Here is a 16,920-nt window from a genome sequence, read left to right as displayed (position 1 = left end):
CATTTCTGAAACAACAGCCACTTTATTTTTTACATTTATAATCCCCAGTGTAAGACAATCTTTGGACAGTCCAGAGGATGACAACACACCACTTTCGTAAATGACATCTCTGAAAAATGACTAAAAATGTTGGTGAATGGAGTCATCTCTAAGGATGTTATTTTGTATCAAAACAGTTGAATATTATCTGACCATCAGCTTCCAAACAGCATTTTACAAGTATTTTTTGGTCTTTTGACTATACATTGAACTATACAATAAAACAAAATACACCACATATGAAGGAAACTCCCCCATGTTTTTGTACAATATATTGAAACTTGTTCTGCAGTCATTTCACAATCTGGGGTGCACAACATTATTTGCAGCCCCCTACTGATAACTAGAATTTTATCAAGGGGAGCTTTACAAAGGAGAAGCATTATTATCTAACAAGTGTTGAGTTATGTTTTAAGGACATAACTCTAAGCCTTCCAGTTGGATAACCTTAACCAAAAGATCCCTTTCAAATGGAGTTTTCCATTTGAGAAGGACACATTTAAAGTATATTCCTTTGAACTCAAAAGCTTTCTCCAATCATTTCCTTAGTGGCACAGAGTATTGCAAAGGACAGCAAAGATACAGCTGGACAGCTTCCACTTTGCATAATCTTTTTTTCTCTGTAGCTTTCAACAGTGATTTCCTTTTTAGGAACTTGGTCCATGCTTGCTACTGGTCAAATAAAATCAAAGTAACATAAACAGCCTCCAAAATTAAACCTAGCTAAGCAACATTATTTCTGATGTCACTTTGTTGACAAAGGGAGGCTGTTGTTCTAATTTTTGTCTTTTTTTTCCCCTTTTGCCCAAGATGGATTACATTTGGTCTGTATAGCAAAATGGAAAATATCTTAGTCGGATTATGCCACACTCTATGAATAAAAACCAATCTGCCTGCAATTAATCAATACATGACCCAGTGGATTGTTAACCCCTTCCCAAAGTGCCTAGTGAAAAAATACGACAAAAAGATTTTCAGCTTCTCTGCAATGTAGGTGATATTACTGGCAGCATTCCACAGTGAGAAATTATTTTCTTTATTCTTCAGCTGATATTTCCAAAGATTCAACTCTGGGTGTCTTTATAAGGGAGGGTGCATTTGTAGATGAGATTTACTTTTGCTTTAGCACACTTCCTATTGAACACACTCCAGTATGGGCAGGTAAATGAAGATGTGCACTGTACTTTCTACCAGTTTGTCCAGCTCTTAAGACAATGCAATAGTGCTCCTTAACATCACCAAGTACCATCATTATCGCTAAAAAAAGTTGTAAGAGCTTGAAGGAAATCAGCCACCAAAATGACCTTTACGGAGCAACAACAAAATAAACATCCTTCAGTTATTCACATTCTTTATGTGTAACCCTGGGAGAGGGTTTGTTTCTCAACACCAAATATACACCCCTCTCAAATAATAAATACTGTGCTGTGCTTGCCTGAGTTCACATCAACAACTGGCACAGCTAAGCTGCAAGCAAGCATCACAAATAGAATGCTGTGCCATCAGAGGTTGTATTTAATTTCCAAGTGTCTTCTATACCAGCAAAGAGTTTCCCACAGGGCAACAGCATGTGTTGGTGTGGATGTAAGGAAATTTTTAGTTTTCCTAATGAGCTTCCAGGCAGCTCTAACAACAGAAAAGCATTTTCTGCTTTCTTTCTCTACCCTTCTGCCCCACATCTTCTGTGAGACACAGAACAGTGTTGGTGGATCTATGGTTTTATTTCACTACACTAAGAAATAAATTATTTACAATTCTTTAAAAAGATGGAATTTAAGTGTCCAGTGGTCACTAGCAATTCCCTGATAATGCCTGTCTCCATTAGATGGACTTCTTGTTAGTTACTTGCCTGGGAAGGAACTACACTGCGTGACTTTATCTCTCATAGAAAACAATGGAAAAAGGCTTTCACAAAAAAGGCTGTGGATAGCATAATAAGGATAAAAATCTCATGAAAAATCCCAATAAAAACTAAATTAACCACTCTTCAAAAAAATAAATAAAGCCTTAAAAATGACAGAACTGCAAGGAATATTCAAGCAACTATTTTGTTTTGTATTGGAAGAGGGAGTACTTTGCACAAATGTCCAGATTCTGGCCAAAACTTTAAAATAACCTAACAGCTTTGGCATGCTGTGGTTAAGATGTTACCGTAAGTCTGACTTGGAAGACTAAAATGTTTCTTTTTTAACTAAAGAGAAAAAAGAGATTTCAACATTATCTGAATTTAACATTATTCTGACTCTTTATTCGAAGTTTCAAAACATGTATCGAGCTCTTTGCTTCACTCTGTGCTTTTGTGCCAATCCTGGCTTTGATTTACAGAAAACTACCAACATCCTGACAGACTTTATCTTCTCTCTCCACCAAATCTTATGCCACAAAAAGAAAGCAAAACAAACCTATTAGGAAAATATCATATGGACCACAGAAGACTCATTTCCTTCCAGGAATGAGGTATTCAGATGGGAAAAAAAAAACCAGAAGAAAATCAAATCTTGCTTAAGTTGAAAACAGGAAAAAAAAACCCAGGAGAAGGTCAGCACTTCTCAGTTTTATGACTGGCTACGAACTTGAAGCACTGTCTAGGCTGAGGATCACAAGTTCCATCTGAGCTGCTTTGCTGGGAACAGAGGGACAAAGACTGGGATTGCTGCTCAGTCAGCTTCAAACAAGGGGACCTTTTACCTCATTCAAAATAACCCCACACCACACTCTCATTATTTAACCAAACATACACCATGACTGCTGGAACATCCATGTGAAGTATCCGACTGCTTTTTCCTTTGACTTCCACACCAAGTTTACACCTGATTAACTGAGGCCAGCATATAACTCATGGGGACAGAAGTGTGTAGGTATGCCTGGTTTTACACTTGATCTTAATTTTACCTGTCTTTTAGGTGCAATGGAGAAAAATGAACAGACCATTAACACACAGCCTGAATGGAGGCTGAGGCAGGATGCTTCCCCTGTTTCCTCTCCCCTTTCTCAGTGAAGAAGGGGCTGATGACAGTCTGCCAGTACATGAGCCTTGCTGCTCCACAAAAGTGAGAAAAACCACAAAGGCAGGCTGGATGAGCCAGTGTCTTCATGCTGAACACAGACCTGAGCCATAACACAACAAATCCAGTCCTTAAAATACACCACCAGCTGTCTGTAGCTTATTCACTTTCACCTGTTTGAAGTACTCACATTACTTCAGATCTGCACAGACTCCTCCCTGCAGCAGCACTGTCAAATAGTCTATCCCACCAATAATGATCACAAAGCAGTTCTTCTCTTGATGCTTCTGTATCAACACTGATTTATTCAGCGTGGGACTAAAAAAACTGAACACTGGCCACAGACAATGCAACTCAATCCAGAAAGAGAAAATACCAAGTGCTAAACAATTGAGACTGAACACAGATTAAAGGCATTTGATAATATTGGTTGTTTTGCTTGTGAAAGTACACTTCATATTGTATATTAGCAATATAATTCACATCCTTTGAAAGAAAAGGATCTGGAGTTTATACCAGCGTCCACTTGGCAACTGAAAAATAAATGAAAATTATCTTTTTGATCACTGAATTTTTAAACAGCCGTGATTTAGCACAAGCCCATTTATTCCCAAGAATCCAGAGACCATGCATGGCTTGCTGATTTCAACAAAGTAATTTTATTACAGGGTAGAGAAGCCTTGGCAAATTCCATTACTGATGTAGTTATCTCATTTGCTTTGCAGATTATTGCAAAGTTGGATTACTACTGGAAATAAAAACAAATGGAGTGATGTTGTCACTTATTTACTCAAACATATAGGGGAACAATTCAGCCCATGGATATTCCCATCAACTTTGAAAGTCAATGGATATATGACAATCATCAACACAAAGTGGGGAAGACTGGAAAGGCAAATAAACACTCATGAAAAAGGCCCTGATTCAATTCTGTGTGCCCTGGAAAAGGCACCCAGACATGACTAATAGAAGTAACAATTTGGATGGTAACATAGAAGACCAATGAAATTCCACATAAGGCTGTCAAAATCTAAAACATCCCTTAGGATTGTGCTATAGTTTGGAGGAATTAACATTGTGGAGGAGCACTGGGATATCATAAGGAGCACCATGTGATTTTGAGGAGTGGAGTAATAGAAATGGGATGAAATCCAACATTACTAAATGCATAAGCATGCACTTGGGGAACAGTAACAGTCATAAGCTAAAGCAACAGAAATAGGATGGAACTTGATATTACTAATTGAAACATCACACAATTCAAAGCAAGATTTGCAGCTGACAAGTGAGAAAATGGCAACCTGGAAGACATATAAATTTATATCAGATGTCTTAGGAGGCCTGCAGGATGAACCACACAAAAGAGAAGGATGCTGTATCCTACACTGCCAGGCAAGACAGGAAATATTGTTTGTGTTATCTATCACTACAATCTCATCTGAAATAAGAATGTGTAGTGCCAGTGACCTACATTTTGAGAAGTCAAGTGAAAATACAAACAATTGCAGAGAAAAGTCACAAGGGTAAAGAGAATGCATTCTGAGAATGGAAAGTAGAAGTGGCCTGAATTGTCTTTGCAAAGCCCAGGCTGACAGGATATAACCTCTTCTGGAAACACAGCAGAACACTGGAGAGACACAGAGGCACTAGGCATGAAAACTCCCATTTGACCTTCAGTGAAATAAAAACTTCTCATGAAGTAATAAGCAGCAAGGTTTTGGAAGAGTTGAGATGGGGAAAAGACCTCACTAACGCCAACTGGGATTGGATACCTGGCCACTGGGCACTCAAAGACCCAGAAGATCCCTTTAATCCCAAGCTGTCCTGCAGAATTGGTGGCTGAAGGGCACACACTGCCAACATAAGGACCTAGTGCTGACATGAGTTCATGCATCTGTAGTTCTGTATCAGCAACATACACCCCTGAAGAGTCACATGTCTTTAAACATCCCATAACATGAAGCAAGATTCTCCTCCAGGTTAAACAAAATCTTATTTGACCTACACCTTCTTGAGGAGACACCCCATAGATCAAGGATGAATTAAATTTCATTTAGAATTTCCAATAGAAAAGTAAATCTTTTTGTAGAAGAAAACAAAACAGAAAAAACATCAATTTTCAGAGCACTCTACAAACACTGTGCTCTCATACTTTTGAGATAGAAGCAAACTTGGAACATCTTGATTCCTATTAAATCCTATTAGCAATAAGAGTGGCAGTTTTCCTCTGCTTCCAAAACCGCATTTCAGCAAAAAACCAACAAGAAGTTCACATCTGCACGCTGCTGTCTGCACACCACTGCACACATTTGGTACAAACCACCTCTTAGGACTCATAATCCCTGGATCAATGTGATTTATGGCCGTGGTGTACAACCACAAAAGGGCACGGCAGCTCCTGGTTTGATTCTTTGTTTCATGCCAGCAGGCGCTGTCACATCACAAACAACCTCTTCAACTCCTGCAAATGCCAAGGTCAGGTAACCCCACTCATCATGAGGTCTGGATGAGCTCCACTGTCTCCTCTTGGAATTTTTCAAAGGTAAATACTCCCATATGTAATATTGAGCTCCAGCAGGTAAATGTTTTTCTCCACAGATCAAAGCAGTATGCCGAGACTTGATTCCCAGAAAAACAGCCTCAAAACAGAATTGATCACAAACACTGAACATTCTCAAGTAACACCATTACTGAGAACTTCCATGTGTCTGAAGTGAAATTACACATTTTCATACATAGGTGCTTGCAATTCAGCACTTAAGTATAAAAGCATTAACTGGTGTTTTCTAGAGGTACACAATCCTTTGTGTCCACCTTCTCAAAATGAGACCATTTTTACATTTGGTTTATCAACATAAGTTGAAAACTGTTGGCCCCAGTTTGTGGAATCCTGCATTACTGGCAATTCCTACAGGTCCTCTGTGGCAATGAAATTGAGAAGGGTGTCACAGGGAAAACAGGGATGCCCTGAGTGAGCACAACAGCTGATTTTTTCTTACCAAAAGCTTCTCAAGGTAAGCTTTAATCAGCCACCCCACTAAAAGTCTTCCTGTTTTTCTAGCAGCAAGGAAACCTGAGCCAGGTTTTCAGCTGTCCTAAGGACAGTTTGGTGCACACTGTCTTCCATAAGGGATACAAACCTGCTGGTGGCCAAGCCTTGATGTAGCCAGTGCAATGGACAACAGCATATTGAGCTTCACCTTCTTTCACAGGGCCCAGGCCATTCCTGAATGGACAAGAAACACAAAAACATCACACTGACATGCAGAACAGCTTTATGCTTTCAAACTATGGCTACTAATGGTTTACCAGTATTTGTAAGTTATGCTGGAAACACCAGAGAATCAACCTGAGGTTCTGTACTGCCAGCTCTGTAATGCTGCTATTCAAGCTGTAGCTGTTTTCTATAACATTTCTCTGAGAAAGATATTGAAGATTGATTCAGAGCTGGAGCTGGTGTAAGACAAAGAATCTGAGTGACACATGCAAGAGATTTTGTTTGCAAAAGCATCCAGTGTGTGCAGGTAACACTCCTGGAGTGGGCAATAACCCAGTGGCAAATGAGAGGGCTTAGGGCAACTACAGCTGCTTTGTGGTAAATTAAGTAATAGTACCTGTATCTTTTTCTCATGGTGGTTATTCTGTTCAGAGGTAAATGATCCAGAGGAGCATTTCCACACCTAAAAGTAAATGAATATTTTAAAAGGCTCAAAAATGAATATGAATACACATGATGAAAATGCATTTTGAGATCCTTACTACCATATATAAGCAGACAATAATGGATACTTATTCCTGGCAAAATTTTGCATATTCATGTTTATGTAAAACATGCTGCTTCCACAGGCTGATTTTTGGATGTGCTATAAAAATCTTCTTTATTTTAGAAAAATGAAAGAGACTAGAAAAAGATTCCTTTCCACACTCCCCCAGTATAAAGACTATTTGAAATTGATATCCCAAGGGTGGCTAAAGAGTAGACACACTTCAAAAAGCCATAAAACAGGGGTGAAAACTAGAGAAAAATATGTCAGGCCACCAAATATCCACACAAACCAATCTCAGTGTTCCTGTAGCTTCCCTGGACAGAAAAATTCCACTGCCATACACCAGCTACAATGTCTGCAGACATTAAGATAATGTTTGCAAGATCAAACTATTTACACTGTCGAGTAACTTTGTTTAACACTTGCTCATGTGTATTTTGTGATATTTATAAGTATGCCTAACTGTAAAATTTCAACAATCCATCTGAAGCTGAGTAAATAGTTTGAAGGGTAAAAGCAGTTCATTTTTAATGGAATAATAACAACAATGAAAGAAGAAACCACAAGGAAAATTCATATTATCTGAGGCCCATTCTTCCCAGAAGGTTTTCTTTTTATTCCTTTAATTTTTTTTTTTCTTATCAGTCACTGCCAAGGAGAAGTGAACAACTAAAATAAGATTTAGAAATACAAAAACAGTGGGGTTACGGGGCGTGTGTAAAGTCACTCTCATGCACTGGAGTTTACAGCATCAGGGTGCTAGGAAATGACTGCAATCTGAACTGTTTTGAAAGCTGGGGAACAACTGCAAACAGGACACTAGGCCTGGTTTTCTTTGAACAAACAAGTCCTCCTAACATGATGTGCATCTTGGGAGGAAGGAAAAGCAGTGTTCTCAGTGCTGCTCTGCTGGGCTGTATTTCTTCCCTCCCAGGTAAGAGGGAAAAAGGTTCTATAGCTCTGAAGCCTGATCTTGCACATATAAAGTCTATAAACACCTTACAAAGGCACCCAAGAGCCATACATTCAGCACCCTCACAGGACTGGAAAAATCCACCACATTACCAAAGTACAGGTATCTGTAGTTTAATGTGTCAAATACTGCGCTTTGTGTGTTTCATTCTGTAATGAATTTTGCAGTGCTGTTATCACCATTTATACTGGACAGAGCCTACAGATACAATTTTGTACTTTCCCCTCCTAACTACAGACAAAATCTTATTGCAATATCAACAGGCATTTTAGCCTGCTAGCACTAAAACAAGAGAAGTGCTCACAAGCCCCCCAGAAAAAGCACTGGGCAGACAAATCTCTTTAAAGAAGCCCAAACAATGCAGGAGAAGTTGGAAAATTGCAAATCAAAAAACCCTCTAACAATTACTCATTTATCTAGCATCAGCCAGCTGACATCTGGTTAATTCATACCAGGCTTAGACTAATTCCTACATAGCTGGCAGGTTTGCAACTGAATTCTTGTTTATCTTTAAGATTCTTTTAATATTCTTGGTTTGCTGAAAAAATACACAGAGCTGGGTGTTCATAACACTTGCGAAAGCTTTGTTCCCAAGGTATCGATTTGAGCAACTTTACTAGAAAAGAATGGCTACAATTCCAGGGGTGAAGCTGTCATGAAGTTCTCTGGAAAAAGCAACCTACACCCCACACTCATAAGAATAACTACAACAGAAATGAGGTGCTGTTTTGTCCTTAAGGAAGACTAGTTTCAGATTCACTCCAGTTCCTAAATAAAGTATTCTAGAAATACTTCATGGCAGTGTGTCATTACAGCTTTAGTTTGTCATCAAGGCCAAATTAGTGCAAGAAAATGTCTGAAGTCTAAGCTGAGCCAGGACTGGAACCCTGGTAGAACACAGGGTAAATGCATACCTCATCCTGCAAATGAAGGAGCGCCTGGATCCCATGCACATTCTCATGGAGGACTGCTGGCCTTCTTTCTTTACTGTCCCCGTCTTCAAGTCCAGGATTCGTCCTAGAAATGCCAGGGAGATCAACTGGTGTTCAGTACATAAATTTAATTCCATTTACTAGCAACTAAGATAACAAGAAATTAATGAGCTGAATGCCACTAGCCCAGTTAGGGGAAAAAAATGCCAACAAAAAAACCTTGATGCTGGTCTCACAGGGGAGAATCAGTTATGTGCTGGTTTAACTGAAGATTTCAGCAAAGCTGACTCTGAGCCACAGGAGTGATGGCTCTTTCCTCAGCTGGCCCAAGACCAACTTCCAGGGCAGAGTCAAATGCCTGGAGGCAAACAAGGCAATGACAGCAGGCACAGCTTTTGATTTGATCTGCTTGCTCCACTCTTTACCAGAACTGTGGATAAAGCAACATTTACCAGTCCCCTAACAGCTGCTCCTCTTCCCCTGTGCTTGTGCCTACCCAGAACACTCTCACCACAGCACCACCTCAGTCACAGCTGTCAGGATGGGGAGATGCACAAAAGACCAAACTTCTCTCCTTAATGATGAGGTACAGGATTTGTCACAACAGCCTTTGTGCTGGAGCCCTTTTAAAGCTGCTAAAAAACTGACATGTCAAGAGCATTTTAAAGTTTATTTTCAGATCAGTGAGATGATCTGATTCACCACACAGCAACACAAGCCTGTGCAAGGTTCAGGGCCAGACCCTGCTCCCTACAACTCTCAGAATTACACACCACAGGCACAGCTTGGCAAAGGGATGACAGCCACCAAGTCAACTCAAGAGAGGACACGAGGGAGGGAATGCATGCAAAGGTATGAAGGGGGTAACAGATTAATTTTTCATTTAAAACAGAAGATTGATTACTACAGACAGGCTCAGATCAGGGATTTGAGTATCACACAGAATCCTTCTGCTTATCTTCAAAGAACTAACAGAATGGATTTTCACATCTACAGCTCAAGTGCTAAGAGATGACTACAAAACCTAGCACAGACTAGAAATGACTCACTGGACCAGATCCACAATGCTCAAGGGCTGGATGCAGCCACAAAAGTGACAGTGGGCCAGAGAAATTCAGTGGAACAGCTGCCAGGCTATTAGATGACAGCCACCAGTGCTGACAACACATGGCCATGAACAAACCCACGTGTTTAAGGTGGGTATCTCTCAGTAAATGAAACCATACAAGCCTAAGTCTTCACTGTGGTATCAGTAGCCAGGTTTACACAATATAAGGCATCTATTCTGTCTGTACTGAACTGAAGAAAACATGCAGAATACAGTCAAAGTCTCCCTTACCAGACTAACCTAAAAGTCTCTGTCCAAAAATGAAGTTCTGAAATAAACCTACTGCCAAACACTAAGTTCAGAATTACTCTACCTCTAAATATTTACTTCCATCCACGAATAGGAACATCATCACTACATAATACTTTTGAAATAAGGAACTAGGCAGTATTTCAGTATTCAGGAATACTCCAGGTAACTCCTTCTGGAGGAAAGCCACCCCTGCCAACAGAAGGTCAGACCTCACTTGGTGTTAACTCCAAGGTATATCTCAGATGGTTAAGAAGTCAGCAAGCCTGGGGAACAACTCCCAAAGGTGCTTCAATTTAAGGCACTGGGCTATGTATTAATCCTGGTCTATGATTCAGGTGTGAGCTGGGAAGAAATCACACCACATCTCCCAGCTCAGCTGTGCTGACCCCACGATGCAGGATGGATCTGAAGTTTAACACACTTCCCCCTCCCCTGCACTGGACAGTCTGTCACATTTTCTATAGCCAAAGTCACAGTCTGTTTCTCCATCCCACCAACTAATCAGACAGTTCAGAGAAATAAAATACCATCAGGCTGGAGGCAATCTCATTCAGAAATGAAGGCATTATACAATAAAGCACATAACAACAGGATATATGAGCAGGATCCAAAGCTGTCCATGTCAACAGGCCAGTCAAATCAAACCAATAAAAGCAACATTCTCTTAGGACAAAATAACTTTGTCATACATGCAAACAAAAGAAAAGTTGTCTTCTGTTCACTTTCTTTTTTCATTCCAATGCAAATTCTTGAAGAGACACCAAATATTAATCAAAAAGCACTGACAGTGAATGTAACTCAAACAGCTAATAGAAATTTATCTGGTTTTGTTATCCAAGAGCATCTATAACAAAAAAAAAAAAAAAAAAAAAAAAAAAAAGAAAGAAAAAAGAAAAAAAAGAAGATATTTCACAATTACGTGGCCACTAAGTCTAAAATTGCTGACACATGTTCCTTTTGTCTGGAACCCCCAACAACAAAAGCCAGAGTTTTTAAATTTAGCTTTTTGTTGGCAATGTCTTTGAAATATGTACCAGATAACAAATAAGAGTTCTAAATTTTGCCCTGACTTACAAAATCACTGCAGGGGGTATGTGAGTCAGAGAAATGTTTGCTGTACTGATACTATGACAAAGCTCTCTCTGCAGCTTGTTTCAATAGTCCAGCATGCATATGTCAACCTTGTAGAGCTCTAATAATATACTACAGATTCTGAAATAGAACAAGCAGTTTGTGTCTCATCTGTTAATAGAATCTTATGATCAAATTGTATTAAAAAGAGGAAGAATTATAGATTAAACATGGCTAAATAATGATATACAGAATTATAATGAATTATAGATTATTAGACTAAATCAAGCAAACTGGCATAAACTGCACCTTAGTCACACTGGCAGCTCAGCTGGTATGTCCTGATGATAGCTCTGTCACAGAATTAAAAAGTATTCCTATCTCTGTTTGTTCCAGCATCCTCAGTGATATAAATGCTCATTTAGGTTTCTCCATGGGACAAACACAAAGCTCGTGTGATGCTGAACTTGGAAATTATATTCTTATTAATAAGAAATGTTCCAGGATTCTCTGACAACTTCTGTTAACTGAACAGTGCATGTGTGTGTTTTTTTAATTTCTCATTCTAGTTTCTTCAGAAGAGACATGTAACAGCCCAGTGCCACCACCAGCTGGATCCTTTACGAGCTTCCCCATAAACTGTTAATTGCATGTAGCTCATTTTCATGTTAAACTTTTCCCCTCTCCAGCTCCAGACACAACCCTGGGATGCAGCAAGTGCAGGAGCCCTGCAGTGACTGACACTGCTGTCTTATTGCCTTTACAGCAGCTGCACAGCTCAGAGGAAACCAGAGTTTGCTCTGCTGAGAAAGGGAAAGCAAACAAATGAGCAAAATGCTGATTAAAATGGGTGCATAAATCTCTTTGGCTGTTCTGGGTATGGTTGATAGTTTGTTGAAATCTCCCCACTACAGTCCCCATCCAGAAGGCAGCATTGCTTCAACTTGTAATAAACCAGCTGCTCTCCAAGCAGGAAACCACTGTGTGATCCAGGAACCTGATGTCAGCTGCTGTGCCAGGAAAGGGCTGGCACGCAGGCACGCGGAGCTGAGGACAATGGGCAAGTTCATTATTCGGGTAGAATTAGAGAAGCCACATAAAGCTCTTACCAGGAAAGAGATAACAGATTCAAGTACTGAGAACATGTGCCAGAAACATTTCCTGCAGGGTGTTTTTCGAAGATGGTCTAAAAACATTCTTATGATGATCAAGGGGCAAATTTTCACGTTGGCACTGATGTGTCCCTTGCGTGTGCAAACAGCCACTGGATTATGCACAAACCTTCCCCTTTTGGGTCTCCAATTTCTACTGAGAATGTTCAAACTTGTGTTCTGTTCTTGCAATGCTTTGAGAAGAACCTAAGCCAAGGATTGGCCTGGGCCTACTGAAGTTCATGGGGCTTCAAATCTGGGAATTTGGCTCAAATCCACTTTCACACAATAGCACCAGCCTGTTAGAAAATTTTCCTCCATGTTTATGCAATGCATGCTAAGGTTTATAGCCTGGTAATCAGACACAGTCTGTTCTTTTTACATTTTTCAGGTTTGGGGTTTTTTTTGGGTTTGTTTTTTTTTTTTTTTTTTTTTTTAAATTCAAAACTCCATAAACTTCAACACCTAATTCTACCACAAATGCTTTTTTCTCTCCTGGATCCCCAGTTCCTAAGAATGCTGCAGTCTTTAAATGAAAGAAGGGTTGTTACATAAGCACATTCTTCTGCAAGGATTTCAGTGCAAGTTGAAATGGTTTGGTCCAAAACAACCATACAGTGCCCACATCCAGTCTGCAGCATGGAAAATCCCAGCTCATAGATTGCAAAAGAAATTTGGTTTGGCCTCACGTGCACAGAAATACTGCTGGCAAAGCACATGATACAATTTTCCATTTCCGACTAACTCATCAGTAGATGGACTCCTGTCTTGCACAGAATTATGGATCTGATAGGGAAACAGTCTGAATTAATACATGGACTCTCACTTTGACCTCAATACCTTCAGCAACCCAGCAAGTTTCACCTTTTAGATGATAATGTCTTGTCTTACAAAGAAGAAGTTAGGTATTTCATAATTACTCTCAGCCACTGATTGTCTACATATTTCTTTCCAGGAAAAATAAAATAAAGGATAAACTAAGTTTGGGTTGGACAAGATAACAAAAGATGACTTTGTGTTCATAAAAAATACTCCACAGGCTGCTCAAGGAAGACAAACAGAACACAGGAATACTGCACCCAAAAATCCTTATAAAAACTAAAACCATCTTTATCTTACTATAAGACCGGAAAAAGCAAGAGCAGGATGGAGGAAAACAAGAAGAAATAATTAAAAATAAAAACAAAGTGATGATCAAGGTACTGTTGTTGCTGAACACAGCTCCAAATGTAAGCTCACCCTCAAACTCAAGGGTCAGAGAACAAAGTATTTCTGTGATGATGTTCTGTATTAGTACACTAAGTCCTTAGAAAAGATCAGCTTTGACTACTCTACACTTTGCAGAGAATCAAGATCCAGGTCACTGTTTGAGATAAACAGTCAAATTAAAGAAGACAAGGTGAAACTTTTCTTGAAATTGCCATTTATCAGTTTACACATATGCACTGATTACTACTTACACCAACTGAGGTGCTCAGCTGACAGAGCTCTTCTTCAAAACAACAGATGCATTACAAATACATACACAAAACATCTCCAATAAGACTAAATAGCCTAAATTTGATCAATTTATATTAAATTACTTTTGATAAGCTCATGCCAGAGCAATTCTTCTGCATTAATTCAACAATTAAAACAAAACAAAAAAAATTTACAATGTACGCCTCACAACTGTAAAGGATACAATTTTATCTCATGTTTAGTGCAGCTCAGCAAGTGCTTTAAGCTCGATTAAGTGTAATAAATATATATCCACCCTGTGGATTTCAATATAAAAAAATTACAGAACACATTAAGAATCACAACTTGCAAACACAGCATTTGAAGACTCTCCTTCCACGAACTCATGTTTACACAAACCAGAAGAAGTTTGTATATTTGGTAATATACAAATATTTGTATATTTGGCAATATACAAATAGAACAATATACAAATTTAAAAAAAAAAAAAAAAACCAAAACATGGACAGCTTTTTTTTAGCATTCTGGGGTTTAATATTTACATAAAGGCAAGGCTCATAAAAGCAAAGACTTACCTACCACACACATACCCAGAGTACACACCAAACAATGCAATCCTAATAAAACTGTACTGACAAAATGTGCATCCCTCTGCCCCCTCATCGAGAGGAAAGCAAACACATGAGCAACAGGAACAGCATCAATACTGAAAACACAGGTGAACTTAAGACCATCCTAACTTAAAATGACAAACTAAGGGGAGAAGCTCATGTGCTGGTTTTATCCTGCAGCAGGAAGCAGCCCCATAGCCCCACCCCACTGCAGTGCAATACACTGATAAATAAATGTGTCAATATACAAAATAAATAACTGGCTTGGAGCACGGATTTGCTGCTAGCAGACATCACAGCAGCTTCCAGAGGACTTTGACACCTCTACTGTCATTTTAAAGGTGAGGTCACTGAACCCAAAGGAATGACTTCTGCCTGCCTGCAGACAGTCAGCAGCAGAGGTGCAGCTAGGAATAGGGTCCAAGCTCACATGACTGACAAGAGTTCTCAAAATGCTGCAGCTGTAGGTAAAAATACTCAATAACATAATGCACAGTGATTCTCAGTAAGTCCATATAAATCTCATGACACCTATATGCTTAACAGGGCACATCAGCTTAAATTTATGCTTCCAAGAGAAGACTACAGGCTGAACGTCCTATTTATATGCAGTAATAGGCTCTGGATGTATCAGTATAAAACCTGAAACAAATTAGCCCAAAGACCAGGAAGATGCTCAGAGGGCAGGAGCACCTTTGCTATAAAGGGAGGGCTGGATTGTCCAGCCTGCAGAAGAGAAGGCTCTGGGGTGACTTTAGAGCCCCTTCCAGCACCTAAAGGGAGCCTCCAAGACAGACGGAGAGAGATTTTCTACAAGGGCATGGAGTAACAGGACAATGACAAATGCCCTTAAGCTGAAGAAGGGCAGGTTTAGATTAGACATGAGGAAGAAATTCTTCACTCTGAGCGTGGCAAGGCCCTGGCACAGGTTGCCCAGAGAAGCTGTGGATGCCCCTTCCCTGGAAGTGTTGGATGGAGCTCTGAGAAACTCGGTCTAGTGGAAGGTGTCCCTGCCCACGGCAGGGGGGGAGCGTGGAATGAGACTTAAGGGTCCTTTCCAAGCAAAACTATTCCATGGTTATAAATATAAACCATCAAAGCTCACTCTCCTCACTAGCCTAGCTTCTCAGGGGGATTATTTGAAGCTCTCTAAATATGTTAAGGTTTACATCATCTAATTGCAAAAGGCGTTGTATAAGCATTAGAGTCAAGTTATGACATCCCTACAATAGAATGAAGAGTTGATCCAATCAACAGCAAAGTTTAAAAAAATAAAAAATAAGTAATGCAACTGAAATGCACCTATTTTTAAATATCTGTCTGTTCCCTACTTACCAACTGGAGACACTGACCCACAAGGGGGAAATTGAAAAGCTTTCCCACCCTCTCTTGTTTTTCAATAAGAAACCCCTCATGTTACACAGTTGTTTGCTTAATACAACTTGTTATTACAAAAGCTCACGAGGCTGAAAGGTCCCTGCTGTGCCTGCCTTCATGTTTGACTAACCAGCCTGCATCATGTCATTCTCCACAGTGTTGGGCAAATATGCATCATTTTAATTAAATTTAAAAGGAAACTATGTGAGCTTTTGAGCCTTGCTATTCAGTTAATTTTCAAGGACTATCTGAAGGGATAGTGTTGCAGATCACATGCAAGTCTCTTTGCTGATGGACCTGGAAAAAGTGGACTTGAAACTGGAGCAAATAATTCAAAACATATGTTGAAAGTTAAGTTAGAACACACAAAAAAAAACCTCAAAAAACCAACCCATAAAACACTTTAACCAAATGTATTTTGAACTCTCAAGAATGGTTATGAAATGAAAGTATGGGGCACATTCAGAATATTAAGTAAAACAGCTTATTGAAGCCCATACAGATCTGTAGACATAAATACACAGCATCTATCTGTGATCTGTGCAGGTGTTTTCATTCCCAAAACAAGCACCTATGACAAAGTTCATGGCTCCATGATTTGAGCAGTTGGGGTAGCCCTTCTGTGACAAATATCAGAAGTACCTGAAGGAAAGACTGAGCTGGAGAAAACTATCCCAGTAACACCTGTACAAACAGCTCCTCAAAAGACAGTTGGACTTTTTCTAGAAAAAGGGATGGAAACCCCAGAAACTCCAAAGCACCATCAGCAGATACTCTCCCACGACAGATCAGCCATCCAAAATAACACTGGAATACGTAATTTATTCTTTTACCATTCACAGCTGCAAAACAAATCAATACACAAATGTTGTAAGTAGCTTCTAAACTAACCTATTTGCTTCACTTGGATGCTCAACAAGAAGCTTTACTGAAAAGCCCTCATGCCAAAAAAGCTTCAGCTCCTGGCATTCTATATTATTTGTACTTCATTATCAAACTCAAGTAACTGGGATTTATGCTTTGTTAGTAAATATAGTCTGAAATCTGGCTGTGGTGACACACCATGGAATAGTTCATTAGAGGAAATAATGACCACAAGATGACCTTGTAAGATACATTGCTGTGGACAGAATTAAATTTAAACACATGAGAAGAGAAAGAGAGGGAGGAGAA

General features: G+C 39.5%; 1 protein-coding gene across 2 annotated transcripts in view; it reads right to left on the bottom strand.

Annotated features, from left to right (window-relative positions):
* ARNT2 (aryl hydrocarbon receptor nuclear translocator 2) overlaps window positions 1-16,920 on the bottom strand; it is a 95,567-nt gene that overhangs the window by 32,968 nt on the left and 45,679 nt on the right. For both annotated transcript variants that reach the window (XM_041469237.1, XM_041469238.1), the window contains 3 exons: window positions 8,699-8,801; window positions 6,659-6,724; window positions 6,185-6,270 (listed from right to left, as the gene is read on the bottom strand). In XM_041469237.1, the coding sequence (XP_041325171.1) occupies window positions 6,185-6,270; window positions 6,659-6,724; window positions 8,699-8,801 (255 nt within the window). The remainder of the gene's footprint in view (window positions 1-6,184; window positions 6,271-6,658; window positions 6,725-8,698; window positions 8,802-16,920) is intronic.

Source organism: Pyrgilauda ruficollis, unplaced genomic scaffold, assembly GCF_017590135.1.
Source record: "Pyrgilauda ruficollis isolate IOZ18807 unplaced genomic scaffold, ASM1759013v1 scaffold23, whole genome shotgun sequence".
NCBI classification, from domain to species: domain Eukaryota; kingdom Metazoa; phylum Chordata; class Aves; order Passeriformes; family Passeridae; genus Pyrgilauda; species Pyrgilauda ruficollis.
The sequence above is the reverse complement of the archived record's forward strand: the minus strand, read 5'-3'. Positions and strand labels throughout refer to the sequence as shown.